The 12,835-nt window shown below is 35.7% G+C and overlaps 3 protein-coding genes across 4 annotated transcripts; 1 reads left to right on the plus strand and 2 right to left on the minus strand.

The window, feature by feature from the left end:
- The first annotated feature begins 5,244 nt into the window (after positions 1–5,244).
- On the plus strand, positions 5,245–7,028 carry LOC18052804 (50S ribosomal protein L34, chloroplastic). Of its 2 annotated transcripts, XM_024191284.1 has the most exons (3): positions 5,245–5,586; positions 6,579–6,852; positions 6,899–7,028. In XM_024191284.1, the coding sequence occupies exons 1-2, from the start codon at positions 5,358–5,360 to the stop codon at positions 6,833–6,835; spliced, it is 486 nt and encodes a 161-aa protein (XP_024047052.1). In that variant the 5' UTR covers positions 5,245–5,357; the 3' UTR covers positions 6,836–6,852; positions 6,899–7,028. The 2 variants fall into 2 exon arrangements, with proteins under 2 accessions (XP_024047052.1, XP_006449482.1); XM_006449419.2 differs by having other exon boundaries at positions 6,579–7,028.
- Positions 7,029–7,804: 776 nt separating this feature from the next.
- LOC18052806 (ervatamin-C) lies at positions 7,805–9,138 on the minus strand. Its single transcript, XM_006449421.2, has 2 exons — positions 8,646–9,138; positions 7,805–8,449 (listed from the first exon to the last, which is right to left on the minus strand). Exons 1-2 carry the CDS (start codon positions 9,091–9,093, stop codon positions 7,875–7,877), a joined length of 1,023 nt encoding a protein of 340 aa, XP_006449484.1. The 5' UTR covers positions 9,094–9,138; the 3' UTR covers positions 7,805–7,874.
- Positions 9,139–10,463: 1,325 nt separating this feature from the next.
- On the minus strand, positions 10,464–11,973 carry LOC18052807 (zingipain-2). Its single transcript, XM_024190987.1, has 2 exons — positions 11,541–11,973; positions 10,464–11,188 (listed from the first exon to the last, which is right to left on the minus strand). Exons 1-2 carry the CDS (start codon positions 11,971–11,973, stop codon positions 10,464–10,466), a joined length of 1,158 nt encoding a protein of 385 aa, XP_024046755.1.
- Positions 11,974–12,835: the final 862 nt, after the last annotated feature.

The raw sequence follows: 12,835 nt of genomic DNA on the forward strand, positions 1-12,835 counted from the left end.
CCAATTAATTAATATCATTTATTTACAATGAAATGACGCTAATTTTTGGCATGACTTTCGATTACATGGCAATTATGGCCCTCATGACTTGAGACAAGTTGGACACGTGAACAGAATCGTTTTCTCTAGACTAGAAATTATTGACATCCAAGTGTGAGTTTGCAAATCAGATAATTCACAATTTAAAAATGATCACAAGCTCCATAGGGACCGCAGTTGAAAAAAAATAAAAATTTACAGAATCATAATCTCATAAACATAAGAAATTATTAAGAGATAGCCTTGAGCACGTCATTCTTTGAAACACGTGCGTACAATGGATCGATAAAAATGTCGTACAATTCAGAAAAATGCGGAAGGAAAACCAAATTTTTGCTGGCCCGGCACAAAGCAATTCCATAATTCCAATATATTTCGTGTATTTAATTTGATTTAGGTAAGCTGCCAGACACTTTTTCCACCAGCCGCAGCAGCCAACCACCACCATTTCGGTTGAGTTCTGAAATGAGCACTATTTTTTTTTTTTTTGGGAAAATGCGACTGGGGCGGGGCGCACATGAAATTGTTTCTGTTCGTGAATTTGGTGAAGAGTCAGTTGATTGAAATCAGTCACTGCCAGCCACAAAAATTACCAAATGCGCCCAACAAACGAGATATTGCATTTTCGTTATCTCGAATCTCGATTGGCTGTGTGTTTATTTAGGACAAGAATTTGGCATTTATTTTCTACTTATTTTTTACTAATCAGCGAATCTTCATTTGTGGGATTCATTAATTTCTTTCCTAAAATGAATGCATATCCTACATCAACCTAAAGCATTATTGTCTAATTTCAATAATTTGCTCAAACTTGCTACCGATGTCATAAAATATAGCCAAATAACCTTAAACATCCCAAAGTCTTTATCAGAAATAATATAACAAGTAATATGTCACTAATCACGTGGGTGAATGGATTTACAAGTTGCAAGAAAATTTATTACATTATCTTATTGTCTAATTACTAATTAATTAACCTCATTTGCCACATAATTTAAAGAGGAGATTTTGGTACAACATTTTACTTTTTGAAAATTTATGGAGACCGATGCGAAATTGATGTCTGAACCCTAGGGAGTCAGAGGAAATTTACCATTTCTATAAATAAATCTATATGAAACTGTTTATTTGTTGAAAAAGGCGTAAGCTATGAAATTGATTTATTTTTATCACAAAGATTGCCATTATATATAATTATACATGCAGAGATGATTTTCGATTTCATAAAATTTACAAATAAAAACTCTCCTTTAAAATTAAATACAAGGAATTGAAAATTAAGATCACGGAAATGATGACGGCATTTTTGATACACATGATGTGTTGCCAACACCAGGTTCAATATTGAGTTGTCGGTGGCACTATCTAATTTCTAGAACAAGAAGACAAAAGCACTTTGGCTGCACTGGTGTGGTGGGTCGAAAATGCTGGAAAGCTTCGACGAGAGTCCTTTACAATAGGCAATGTGGACGTGGGGTTCCCTCTCAATATCAAAAAATCAAACAAAATGATTCGACTGTGGATTTTTCCGCTTGTAATCCTGTACCGCAAAACAGCTCAGCTCAGAGTTAAAGGACTTTTTATTATCACAATAATTGTTGTATAATGCCAACTTGTTTTGGTTTTTATAATTTCTTTACTCGAGTTTTGAAAGTGGTTCCGTTTACCATTCTAAAACGGCTGCTTTAACCCGGCCGGTATTAAAATTAAATAATCTAATAAGATGCATGCTACAGACTAAGGAAGGTACCAAATTAGATGAACCAAGCTAATCATCTATAACTTTCCACGTCAAATTAATTAACTATCTATTCAAAGGCAATGCATGTCTCTTTATCTGATGCGATTAATCAAACTGGTGTTACAGGGGGCCGACCTAGCAGGCAGTTTTATTTTGTTTTCTGTTTTGCTTTCTAATCTTGTGGCGTACAATTGTTTGCGGGGATTCCAAAGCAGAATTTGTCACGGTTGACATATTACCCTATCAAGATTTAACTTCACGGGACTAAGGCCCGTGAAACTTCTCGGAAGATAAGACAAAATATAATTAAATTAAGAAAGAAAAATATGCACAAAAGGACGTCCCTTTGGTCAAGTTCCAACTTTTCTTTCTGCTGCCTGCTATCCACCTTTCAGTTCAATGGATTTATAAATCAAATCCGACAATATTTTCTGAATTTACTGGTGATTGTATATATTACCAATCGTCCACCAGTAAAGAGAGTTAGAGAAATATCATTCGCTCTTTGGTTCAGTAGGAGAGTTCTTGTATTTAAAAATTAAAATATTAAGTGTAAGGATTTGAGCTTCTATAAAAGTATTTATAAGGGTTATTTACAATCCTCCTTCAATTATTAAATAATTGAGTGAAACCAATCTATCCCTCACGAAATGTGAGTGGAGTGGACAATCTTTAAATATTTGAGAGGATTTGAAGAATTTGGACAGTGCTTCAAAAGAGTACATGCCACGAAGAAGGTCCCAATTATAGAATCTGTTTGTAAATATTAATTGTAATACCTACAATCATGTATAACAGTATTTAAAAAAAAAAAGAGTTAGAGAAATGTTTTCTACAGTTGTGCATTCTTTGCGCGTTAGGTGCATTGAATATATTAACTTTAATTGTACAGTAATCAAATACTCTGAAAACAGCAATCAAATACTCTGAAAATCATGCATATATAGCGATAAATATAAGGAGTATAGCAAATTATAGATCATCGTGCAAATTAACGATTGACGTTACCACTGTTCCTGCACAAAAAAATTGTGGTTTCTGGTGGACCAAAGACAAAGGTGATATATATATATATATATATATATATATAATTGTATAATTATATAGTGGGTGAGATAGATCATGAAATGGCACTAACGATGGTATTATTCAAAATCAAAGGGTCAAACCATGCATGCATATATTATTATTTTATATGTCACCAACATCAACATGGAAGAAGATGGTGGGCTACAGTTGGCAGAAGGCAAATGCCAAATGGGCTAGCTGCTGCATCAACTCATCAAAAATGGTGGAGGTCCACGAAAAATTGCTTAACAAGAAGAAGTTGCTTTCTGCAGAAGCAATTATATATGATCACACCACACCACATCACATCACATCCTTCCTTTTGCAGTTTTGGCCCATTCTATATGCATATCCATCCACACTCTTATAACTCTTTTTTCCACAAGTTAACGCCGACACTCTAAACTTAGATTTTTCTGTTTGTCCTCTCTCATTCAACCATTAATCCCATGATAACAACTTGATGGATCTTTTATCATATACATGGATATGCATGAGCGGGCAGTATTTGCTTGACTTCATCTCTTCAACTTTATAGTTATGGACATGCAAAGCAAATGGTACGTAACTTTCATTGCATTGATTTCTTTTGGATCATTAATTCTTGAAATAAACTTGATGATGAGAGATTCTTCTCTGAAATAACACATTGTCAATTTGCTATCGTGTTCCTTGACAAAACATTTAAAAAGAAGAAATCCTTAATTGTATTCATAATTATGTCCAGTCATTGTTTGAGTGTGCGTGTGTACGTTTAATTTATTATGCAAGTTTTATTTCAATAATATCTGACAATATTTACTACAATAAGAGGTTGTTTGAAATCGGACCGATCTCACTTTATTCAGTTGCTGTGCTTTTGAGATTAATACGAAGAACGATTATTACAAATGGATCCCAAATGAGGCTTAGCGAACTCAAGAACATTATTGACTGAGCGATAATCCCCCGACTGGTTCCCGATAAAGATTTTCTTGTTACCAGCCATATAAAAAATCTTATGATTGGCATGGAGACATATCCAAGCAATTTTGACCGATTGAGATTTGAGTGGGTAGTAATTAGGTAACATTGTTGTATAAAATAAGAGACCAATCACAATCAAATCGTTATCTATATTTCAATTATCATCGTATTACCATTGGTATATAAATAATAAATAATGCCCTGGTTGTGTGATTCTTCACGAATCTAGTAGTAGCATGTGCAATCATTAGCTTCCTGAAGGACAAAGGTATTATCCCCACCCAAACTATCCCTACAAATTAGTTTAGATGCACATTTTATGTTCAATCTACTTAATTAAGAATATGTTTAAACTATGATCAGATTCATATCATTTACCACAATAGTTTATATAAATTTTGTATCAAAACATTATATGTCTAGACTCTAGTATTATTTATGATATCCATGTATAATAATCATAATAAACAAATTCACACGTTAAATTTTCAAGTTGTAACTTAGAACTTGATGTCCATGGCTTTCATGAGAAACGTTGGCGTGAATATTGGGATTTGCTTGCACTGAAAGCAACATGCGGACATTGTGAATGTGGGCTTTGCCTTGAAAATGTGTCCTTAAATTTGAAGAGACAGAGACAGCGAGGATGAAATGGTTAGGGGCTCTTCCGAAAAGGAAATCTCAGTATTGATCCTGAAGTTCCACTCTTTACAAAATACACCCCTCAGGACTATGTATTTACACATTTAACCTTGATTGAAATTAAAGAACTCCAAATTAAATAAAAGAGAAATTATAACAACTCTTTACACCCATTTATTATTAGAAACCAATTATTTTTCAAAAAAAACAAAAAACAAATTGAGTATAAAGCAACAAACCTAAGCTAATAAGGCATAAAAAAATTAATATATTTTTCCCTTACATGCATAACTAGCAACAAAAGGGGCATTTACTATTTTCATTAAGGAAGAGTGCATGGTTATTAGTTATGGCAGCTTATTCTTTAAAGTTTGTTTACTGTTACGAAAATTTGTGTTTATTGAGTTCTATTATCTACCCAAATGTTACTACCGGTCATGAGATTTATTTTTTCAAAATTATTTTAGGGTTCAATGAGAAGGAAAAAGATAGGGTTATTTGAGGAATTGAAATGAGTGTTATTAGTAAAAGAGTAATCTTACTACTTTAATTAGTGGGTGCGTTCAGAATAGGGGTTTTACGAGATTATTAAGTGACTAACAAGTATATCCCAGATCGTTTCTAAAAAGGATTAGCCTGTTTCTAAGAGTCTGCAATTGGGCTTTGGCAATTGATACAAAAGACACCCCATTTTCGTTAATACAGATGTTCCTGGCCCGTTTTGATTTTGATACGGATTCAGTCCGATAAGACAGCCAAGCAGCCTTCAAACGTACAAGTTAACGCGCGCGCGCGCGCGCGCACGCACACACAGACTTTGTGCAAGAGGATAACAAAACCGAAAAGCATAAAAAGAAGCTACCAAGAGAAACAAAGGCTTTTCAAAAAAGGGGGAAAAATAATGGCTTCATTGTCGATAACAACATCAATCCCACCACCATGGCTTACTAGCAAAAGCGCACATCACTCACGAAGAATTCCTTCTGCTTCTCTCATTCTGCGGACGGGAAGAAGCTCTGTGTCGGTGAATGTTGCCGGCAACAACTCCTCACCATCTCGCCCTGGGCTTCTTCACTGCTCCTTTGTTTCCTCTTCTTTATGTTCTTCCGCTTTTCATTCAGCTTTTTCAGGTTAGCAGAAAGTTTTGATTTTTATTGCGATTTGGTTGTTTTTTGATTCATGGGTGTTTTTCTTCTTGGCAAAATGTTGACGTAGTAGGATTGCATTGGTGTTTTGAGAGGATTTTTGGAATTGAATCAATTTTTTTTATAATGTTATTTTATTTGTTGTTTTTGGATTGGACTGAATGATGCAACACTGATATGGTTCGGGTTCATTTTTGAAATATTATGCTGGCTTTTAAGATATTTAATGGTTAAGAGTTTAATTTCTTTCTTATGAGAGTGAGAAATAATGCAGTTTTTATTCTGGAATTGATGAAGTTACCTTTTAGATGTTCTGGCTAAAATGGAATGAACAAATTGGACTGCAAGTTGGTTTGCCAGCTTGTCAAGATTAATAATTTTGTTTCCAGTAGCAGTAAAATAGCTTCAAAATGCTAATCAACCTGATCCATATTACCAAAATACCACTTGAGATACGTGAATGCTAGAAAAGCTATTTGGACACATTGTTATTCTGTAGTTGCAACCCCCCAAAACGGTTATGTATGCATGGATTATCTCTTTCCCCATTATTTGAAAGAATCGGAGCTTTACGTTTATTTGGTTGTTGTGTAATGAAAAGAAAATTTAAATTCAAAATCTTGCATGAGCAGTAAGGCTCAGTACGTGATTGCTTTCATTGTTCTAGTTCATATCCATGTTTCTTTGGCAAATGAACACTGAAGTTTGTAGATTAGGTAACCATTTTCTTGTTGCTGGTGTTGAAGCTTCCTCTTTTTCAAACGGAGTGGAACGACTTTTGATTTTAGTACACCTTTCTTAGTTTCTTTGTAAAAGCAGTTGTTAAGACAGATATAATTCTTTATGTAAACTGGTTCTTCACTTGCATTTTGCGCTTGCCATTATTGGCGATGTTTGAATTTGAGAGAGATATTGAAGTAGAAAAAGCATTGAAGTAAATTTTAGGGCTTGCTCTCAACCATGTACATTATTTGCAGGTCTATCCTTAGGGCTAGATTTCAATTCTAATGTTGGGGTGCGAAAGCAGAAACGCCAGGGTCTGGTGGTGAGGGCGGGGAAGGCTGCTCTGTGTCAAACTAAGAGGAATAGGTCTCGAAAATCCCTAGCTCGCACTCATGGCTTCCGCAGACGGATGAGAACCACTAGTGGAAGAGCTATATTGAAGCGTCGAAGAGCCAAAGGACGGTGGGTACTTTGTCCCAAGTCCTACCCCAATAGTGGGAAGCGTGCCTAACTACTCATTGTATTCAGTTTCAGTAGGTGAATTTTAATATTCAATGTGGTTCATTGTATTCAGTTTCAGTAGGTGAATTTTAATATTCAATGTGGTTCGCGGATGATCGTCTGAACGTGATCAGAAGCTTTGTTTGTTGTTCCATTTGGGCATCTGTTGTATTCAGTTAAATGAAATTCACATTGTTATGATCGCCTTCTGTTACTTGACGTTGTTTGCATTTGCAGTGAAGTAGTTTTTGACTCTCTGTTGGGAATTTTCCAGAGACCAAGTAGAGGAAATAAGTACGTTTCAACTGAGAAACCACCTTTTAAATGGATGTAACATAGCTGTAATCAACGAGGCGAGAAATTGCCTTCTCAGAAGTATCGCAAAGCAGGAGACGTTTATGGTTTGTGACCGACCATTTGATCTCTTTTTCAAGTAAGCTAAAGCCCGGACACCTTGTTTTATATGGGCTTGTCGAGTGTCAATCATTTCAAGTATGACAGTTGTATGGCGTTTCAGTGCTATACTGAAGATTGAAAACAATTTACGTGCCACTTTTTGCTCTCAAGTCCTGGGAGCCAGTTCACGTTTGTTTCATTGTTTATATAGAGTTGATTCATTTAACATTTTAACCCTGCGTGTGGCGGCTGCGGCAATTTAAGTTGCGAACTTGGCCAGTATAACAAAAAAGAAAACGACTACGTGGCACTGCACTGAACTCTGTTGTTTCGTCCTTAACAAAGAATTGAACATTAAAAAAATGGGATTCATTTAGATGATTGCAGTCAACGTACAATAGAATCAGGAGTTCAGCACTGGTTCCCCTTCTAATTTCTGATTGGTCTTCAACGCTAGCCTACATTATTATTCTCCGATACCAATTAGCAAAAACATACTAACATTTTCAAAGCCTAGAACACTTGACAACGTACACGACTAGACTAGGAAACTGAAAAAAAAAAAAAAAGGAAAAAATGTAAAAAAACACACGGTACTTATTGGCGAAGTGGTAGCTGATTAAAATGTGCAGTTATCGGCTCTCAGAGCCTTTTTATGCAATGGGATACGAAGCTTTTCTGGCAATACCACAAAGACCTGCTCCACCAACATCTCTCCGCATCCTTATAAAACCTCCCTCCCCCCAGTTCTGTCCCCATGAATTCTTAATTAACCAATATGGACCCTCATTACTTGATCCATATCCCACGATAGTAACAGCATGATTTAGGCTGTTCCCACAAGGTCCAGCGAAAACACCGCCACTGTAATACCTGAAGCCCGGTGAACTGGCATCAATGGCAACTGAAACTGGCTGCCTTGATACAGCGTATCGCAATGCCAGCTCACTAGTTGGTACGTCTTGATAACTTCTGATTCGAGCAGCTTTCATGGCACCCAGCTGCCAATTGCAGTATCCTTCTCTCCGCTGATACGGATACACACGCTCATCAGTAAGACCCTGGCTACGTATGATATATGAGAAGGCATCATCCATCCAGCCACCATAACATCCTCGAGAGACGGAGCAGTCCAATACTTGTTGCTCTGAAAGTGAAATTAATCTACCCGTTCTGATCTTGGTGATTCCTTCCACAGCTGCCACGGCTGAAAATATCCAACAACATCCTATAAAACAAAAGAACCACGTCCATTAATTAGACGGACATATTAAACTTTCACATTCACAGTTCACAGTTCACAAAGATGTGAATGTTGTGTGACAGCTCCTCTTGTTCTGCTAGAGCTAGAGTACTGCTGATTTTTTTTCAGAAAAGGAAAAACATATGCATGCGTTCGGTTTATTATCGACCAATTCACTTACCACATGAGCCTTGATTTTTAACAGGAGTGACGGCTCCTCTGGCCCTCCAATCAATGCTTCGTGGTAATCGACGCCTTGAGTCAGGATAACCGAACCAATTATTTGCGTATGATTGTGATTGATTTGAAATATTACGAGTGGGCATTTTGTATCCAGTGTGGGAGGCAATAAACTCTTCGTCAGTTAAGTCTGCAAATTCATTGAGCCTTAACTTGTACGTCTGATTTCCTTCTCTGTTAAATTTCTCGATGAATCTAAAATTTTTCTTGAAAATCTTGAACCGCATTTCCTTTTCCGCCTGGTTCTTGTAAGTGCGAGCAGACTGAGCCATCCATAGCTCGTGTTTTGCACTGATGGAATCTTCATGCAACGTGCGAGACATGACAAGAGATGCCCAAGTTACCATAATAATCAGCATGATAAAAGTCTTATCAAAAGTTACGTCCATGATTTTAATATGGAAGATGTTTTTAGCAGTTACTTTTACTTGCTACTGCGATAAGCCACGAAGAAGTGAGGTGACGAGTAGAGTTAATTACACCACCTATATATAGTGAATGGAGATGGCGTGATAACTTTTCATCCGTGATATTTTAGATTTCATCAAAGCCAAAAGGTGGGATTCTTGGAAACAGATAAATATCTTTGAAGATTCACTGATTTGGTTTATTTCGGAAGACTATTGGGATTTCTAAATGATCATGCGGAGAGGGGAGAGAGATTTGATTGATAGGAAATCACTCAGAAAAATTTCTTCACAGTTGGAGAAAATATTCGGCCAAACAATATTTAGTCCAATGTTTATCATTCTCTTATATTTAGAAACTAAAAGGATTTATAAAGTTGTAGAGAGTGGACAATCGGACAAAGAATAGGAAGAAATACATATCCTATACATGCGAAAAATATCTTCAAGTTTTGGAGAATATTAGAACAACTTAATTGCTATTATTGATTGGGTCCCTCTATCTTACATGCATGTAAGATAGAGATTGCCTTATCGATTATATAATTTTCCCATCCGTAGAAATTAATCGGGCGTAAGGCATTAGTTTATAAGAATGATTGAATTTTATTTTTTTTAGGTGATATTACTTTTACAAATTTTGTTTAAATGTATACATTTTTTTTTAAATTAGGAGTAAATTCCATCATGAATAACAATAATAACACATAACTTTTTAACTAAATCTCTTATTGGTGAAAACGAGAAATACTATTGGGGTGGCCAGTAGTTTTTACAAACTTGTTTAGATGTATACTTTATTATTTATATTACAAGTAAACTCCATCAGAATAACAATAATAACACTTCACCTTTTAACTAATTGTTGAAAAGGAGAAATACTATTCGGGTAGCCGTCTTGTAAAATTATCTTTATCATTTTATTGGGTAAATGAAATTCTCATTGTTATTGCTATCCTTGAAATATGTCGTAAATGAAAGAAAATAAAAAATAAGAATAGAAAAAAGAATGATGCAACCTTCTACTGCATTGATTTTCAACAAGAACTTTACAAGATAGTCTTTTTTTGGCTATAATTTATAAAACCTTTTGCCTCATTTGCCTATGATGATCTACTACGTTCATCTTGCTGAGTCAGGCGCTTGATCATTGGTTGTTCATGAGAGTTAGTGAGCATTTCTTTTTTCCAGACATCTCGTCGAACACTTGTTTACTTGCATCAAACAGTTAACTAAACTCTACTCAACAATCGTCTTCAGTTATTCTTGTTGTTTGCATTTGTAGACAGTAAAATAAAAGTAGCGTACATGGAGAATATATCAATATGAAATATCATAAACTCTGAAATAATTTAACTAAAAAACGAAAATCTATTTAATGCTAAATATCCACACGTATACAGGATGCATAATATAGCAGCTGTAGAAAAATCAGCACTTAAGCATGCTGAAGACTTATCATCAGCGGATGAAGGTTGAGCTGATTCCTTACTAACTGGAAAGGAAGCAAACATGGCAATGCCACATTGACCCTGAGGTTGATCAATATCCCTCTGTAGCCTAAAGTATCCATCTTCACCCCAATCCTGTCCCCACGAGTTCTTGATTAACCAATACTTGATTCCTTCTTCACTTGTTCCATACCCAACGGCAGTAACCCCGTGGTTGAGAAAGGTCTCACAAAAGCCGTTGAAAACACCACCGGAGTAGAATTGTAATGCACTGGCATCAACTGCAACTGAGACTGGCTGGTTCGCCACAGCCTTCAACAAGCTCTCTTCATCATTAGGTGGCACATCTTCATAATTTGTAATCTGGGCAGCATGATCTTCTGCCTTAATGCTGTCACAAATTCCAGTACTCCTTCCTTCATATGAGTAAACTGCATCATTTGTAATTCCTTGATTTTGAATAATGTATTTGAAGGCATCATCCATGAAACCGCCATAGCAGCCGTTGTTATTGTCATTTGTTGCACAATCCACAAGTTGTTGCTCAGACAATGAGACTAGCCTATTAATTTTAATCGCATTAATACCTTCTACGGCTGCCACAGCTGAAAATGCCCAGCAACAAGCTATATCCATATATAAAAAAAGACAAATGTTTAGTAAATAGTAATCAATAAATGTAATAAGAATTCCACAATGCAATGACGTCTTCAATTCTAAATTTCAAATTTTGAGACTTTTTTTTTTATTTGATCTTTTATTTGAGTAAACACAATCATGTGATTAGTGGTTGATAAATAAAAATACCAAAATAAAGTAAATCTTAACCATAAAATATCAGCATCGGTGCATTAGCAGTTTTTTTGCACCGAGTGTTGAATAACTTTTTTTATTCTTTATTTATCTTAATTACAAAAAGCAACATGATATAAATTATTAAAATTTTCAAAATGCAGAGAAATTGGGCGATTCACTTACCACATTGGCCCTGGTATTTCACGGGGGTAACCGCTCCTTTTTCTATCCAATTCACGCTAGGTGGCACTTGTGAACTCTTGTATAGAAATGGAGTGCCGTTAGCTTTTAGTGAGCTTGAGTGATCGGACATTTTGAAGCCAGTATGCGAAGCAATGAATTCTTGGGGAGTTAAGTCAGCAAACTTATTCAAGCGTAGCGTGTAACTCCGATTCCGTATCGCTGCATTGTTGAATCTCTCAACGGCAACCAGATTGTCCTTGAATATCTCAAAACGCTTGCTGTTCTCTGCGCTTTCCTTATAGGTGCGTCCGTATTGTGCTTTCCATTGCTCGAACTTTTCAGCAATTGAACCTTCATCGAATGTGCGGTACGTCGCTTGAGATGCCCATGACCCTGAAATCATCAACACAACTATAAGAAAGTATTTGGCCATTATTTTCTAATTTATACGTTGAACGAGTTCAGATAATTATGAGGCAGTTGCTTTTAGCATGATTGGAGGAAGTATATAAGTGCTCCATTCAGGTCTCTCTCGATATATACATATATATATACAGAAGCTGACTTTGTTCCCTTAAACATGATCCTCATTGCAATGAACGCGTGTGTGTGTGTACACTTCACGCATTTCCATCGTAATGAACGCATATATATATATATATATTTGGTGGAAAATTAAAATTAAAGCAAACCTGCAATTTCCAGGAGTGCCCGTCAGGTTGAAGGTAATTTTAATTGCGGACGTACGTGATGATTTGGCATTGCGGGATCGATGTTGACTTTGGATTTTGGAGGTCTTTTACTCTAGTTTTTTCTAGCTAACATCTGTCTTGTTGCAGCAAGGCTGTTGTTTGTTTCTATTCTAGTTTTGTAACTCTTATGTCTTGTCTCTCTGTTTCTTGCTCGGTTGTTTTTATCGCTGATAGTTTGTTAGAATGCGCTAGTAGTTAGTCGCTGCTTTCGAGAATTTCGGTGTTTGTAAATTGTAATGTAACGGAAGGCAGGATCAAAATAATGATAGTGAAGTTTCCGGGCGAATTCTTGTAATTATACCAAAGTAGTTTTCTCCGTCTAACCATTCGTGTTCTAGTAGGGGTATGGCACTAGATTATAATCAGTACAAATTGAACTAGGTTAAATTAAAAGTATATTGGTATATTATTTCGTTAATTACCAGATATTCAAAGTTATAGTAATAAATAAACATTTTATATGTATGTCATGTCATTCAAAAGATTATCACATTGATGCAATCGTTAGTAAATATCTAAAATATATAAATGTCATGGTATTTT

Source organism: Citrus clementina, unplaced genomic scaffold (genome assembly GCF_000493195.1).
Source record: "Citrus clementina cultivar Clemenules unplaced genomic scaffold, Citrus_clementina_v1.0 scaffold_2, whole genome shotgun sequence".
In the NCBI taxonomy this organism is placed as follows: Eukaryota; Viridiplantae; Streptophyta; class Magnoliopsida; order Sapindales; family Rutaceae; genus Citrus; species Citrus x clementina.

Excerpts from the sequence above, each read along its gene's own strand:
- LOC18052804 (XM_006449419.2), top strand. The coding sequence starts at position 5,358 with ATGGCTTCATTGTCGATAACAACATCAATCCCACCACCATGGCTTACT. Across the intron at positions 5,587-6,578 it reads TTTTCATTCAGCTTTTTCAG|GTCTATCCTTAGGGCTAGAT; the intron begins GTTAGCAGAAAG and ends CATTATTTGCAG.
- LOC18052806 (XM_006449421.2), bottom strand. The coding sequence starts at position 9,093 with ATGGACGTAACTTTTGATAAGACTTTTATCATGCTGATTATTATGGTA. Across the intron at positions 8,450-8,645 it reads TAAAAATCAAGGCTCATGTG|GATGTTGTTGGATATTTTCA; the intron begins GTAAGTGAATTG and ends TTTGTTTTATAG.
- LOC18052807 (XM_024190987.1), bottom strand. The coding sequence starts at position 11,973 with ATGGCCAAATACTTTCTTATAGTTGTGTTGATGATTTCAGGGTCATGG. Across the intron at positions 11,189-11,540 it reads GAAATACCAGGGCCAATGTG|CTTGTTGCTGGGCATTTTCA; the intron begins GTAAGTGAATCG and ends ATATGGATATAG.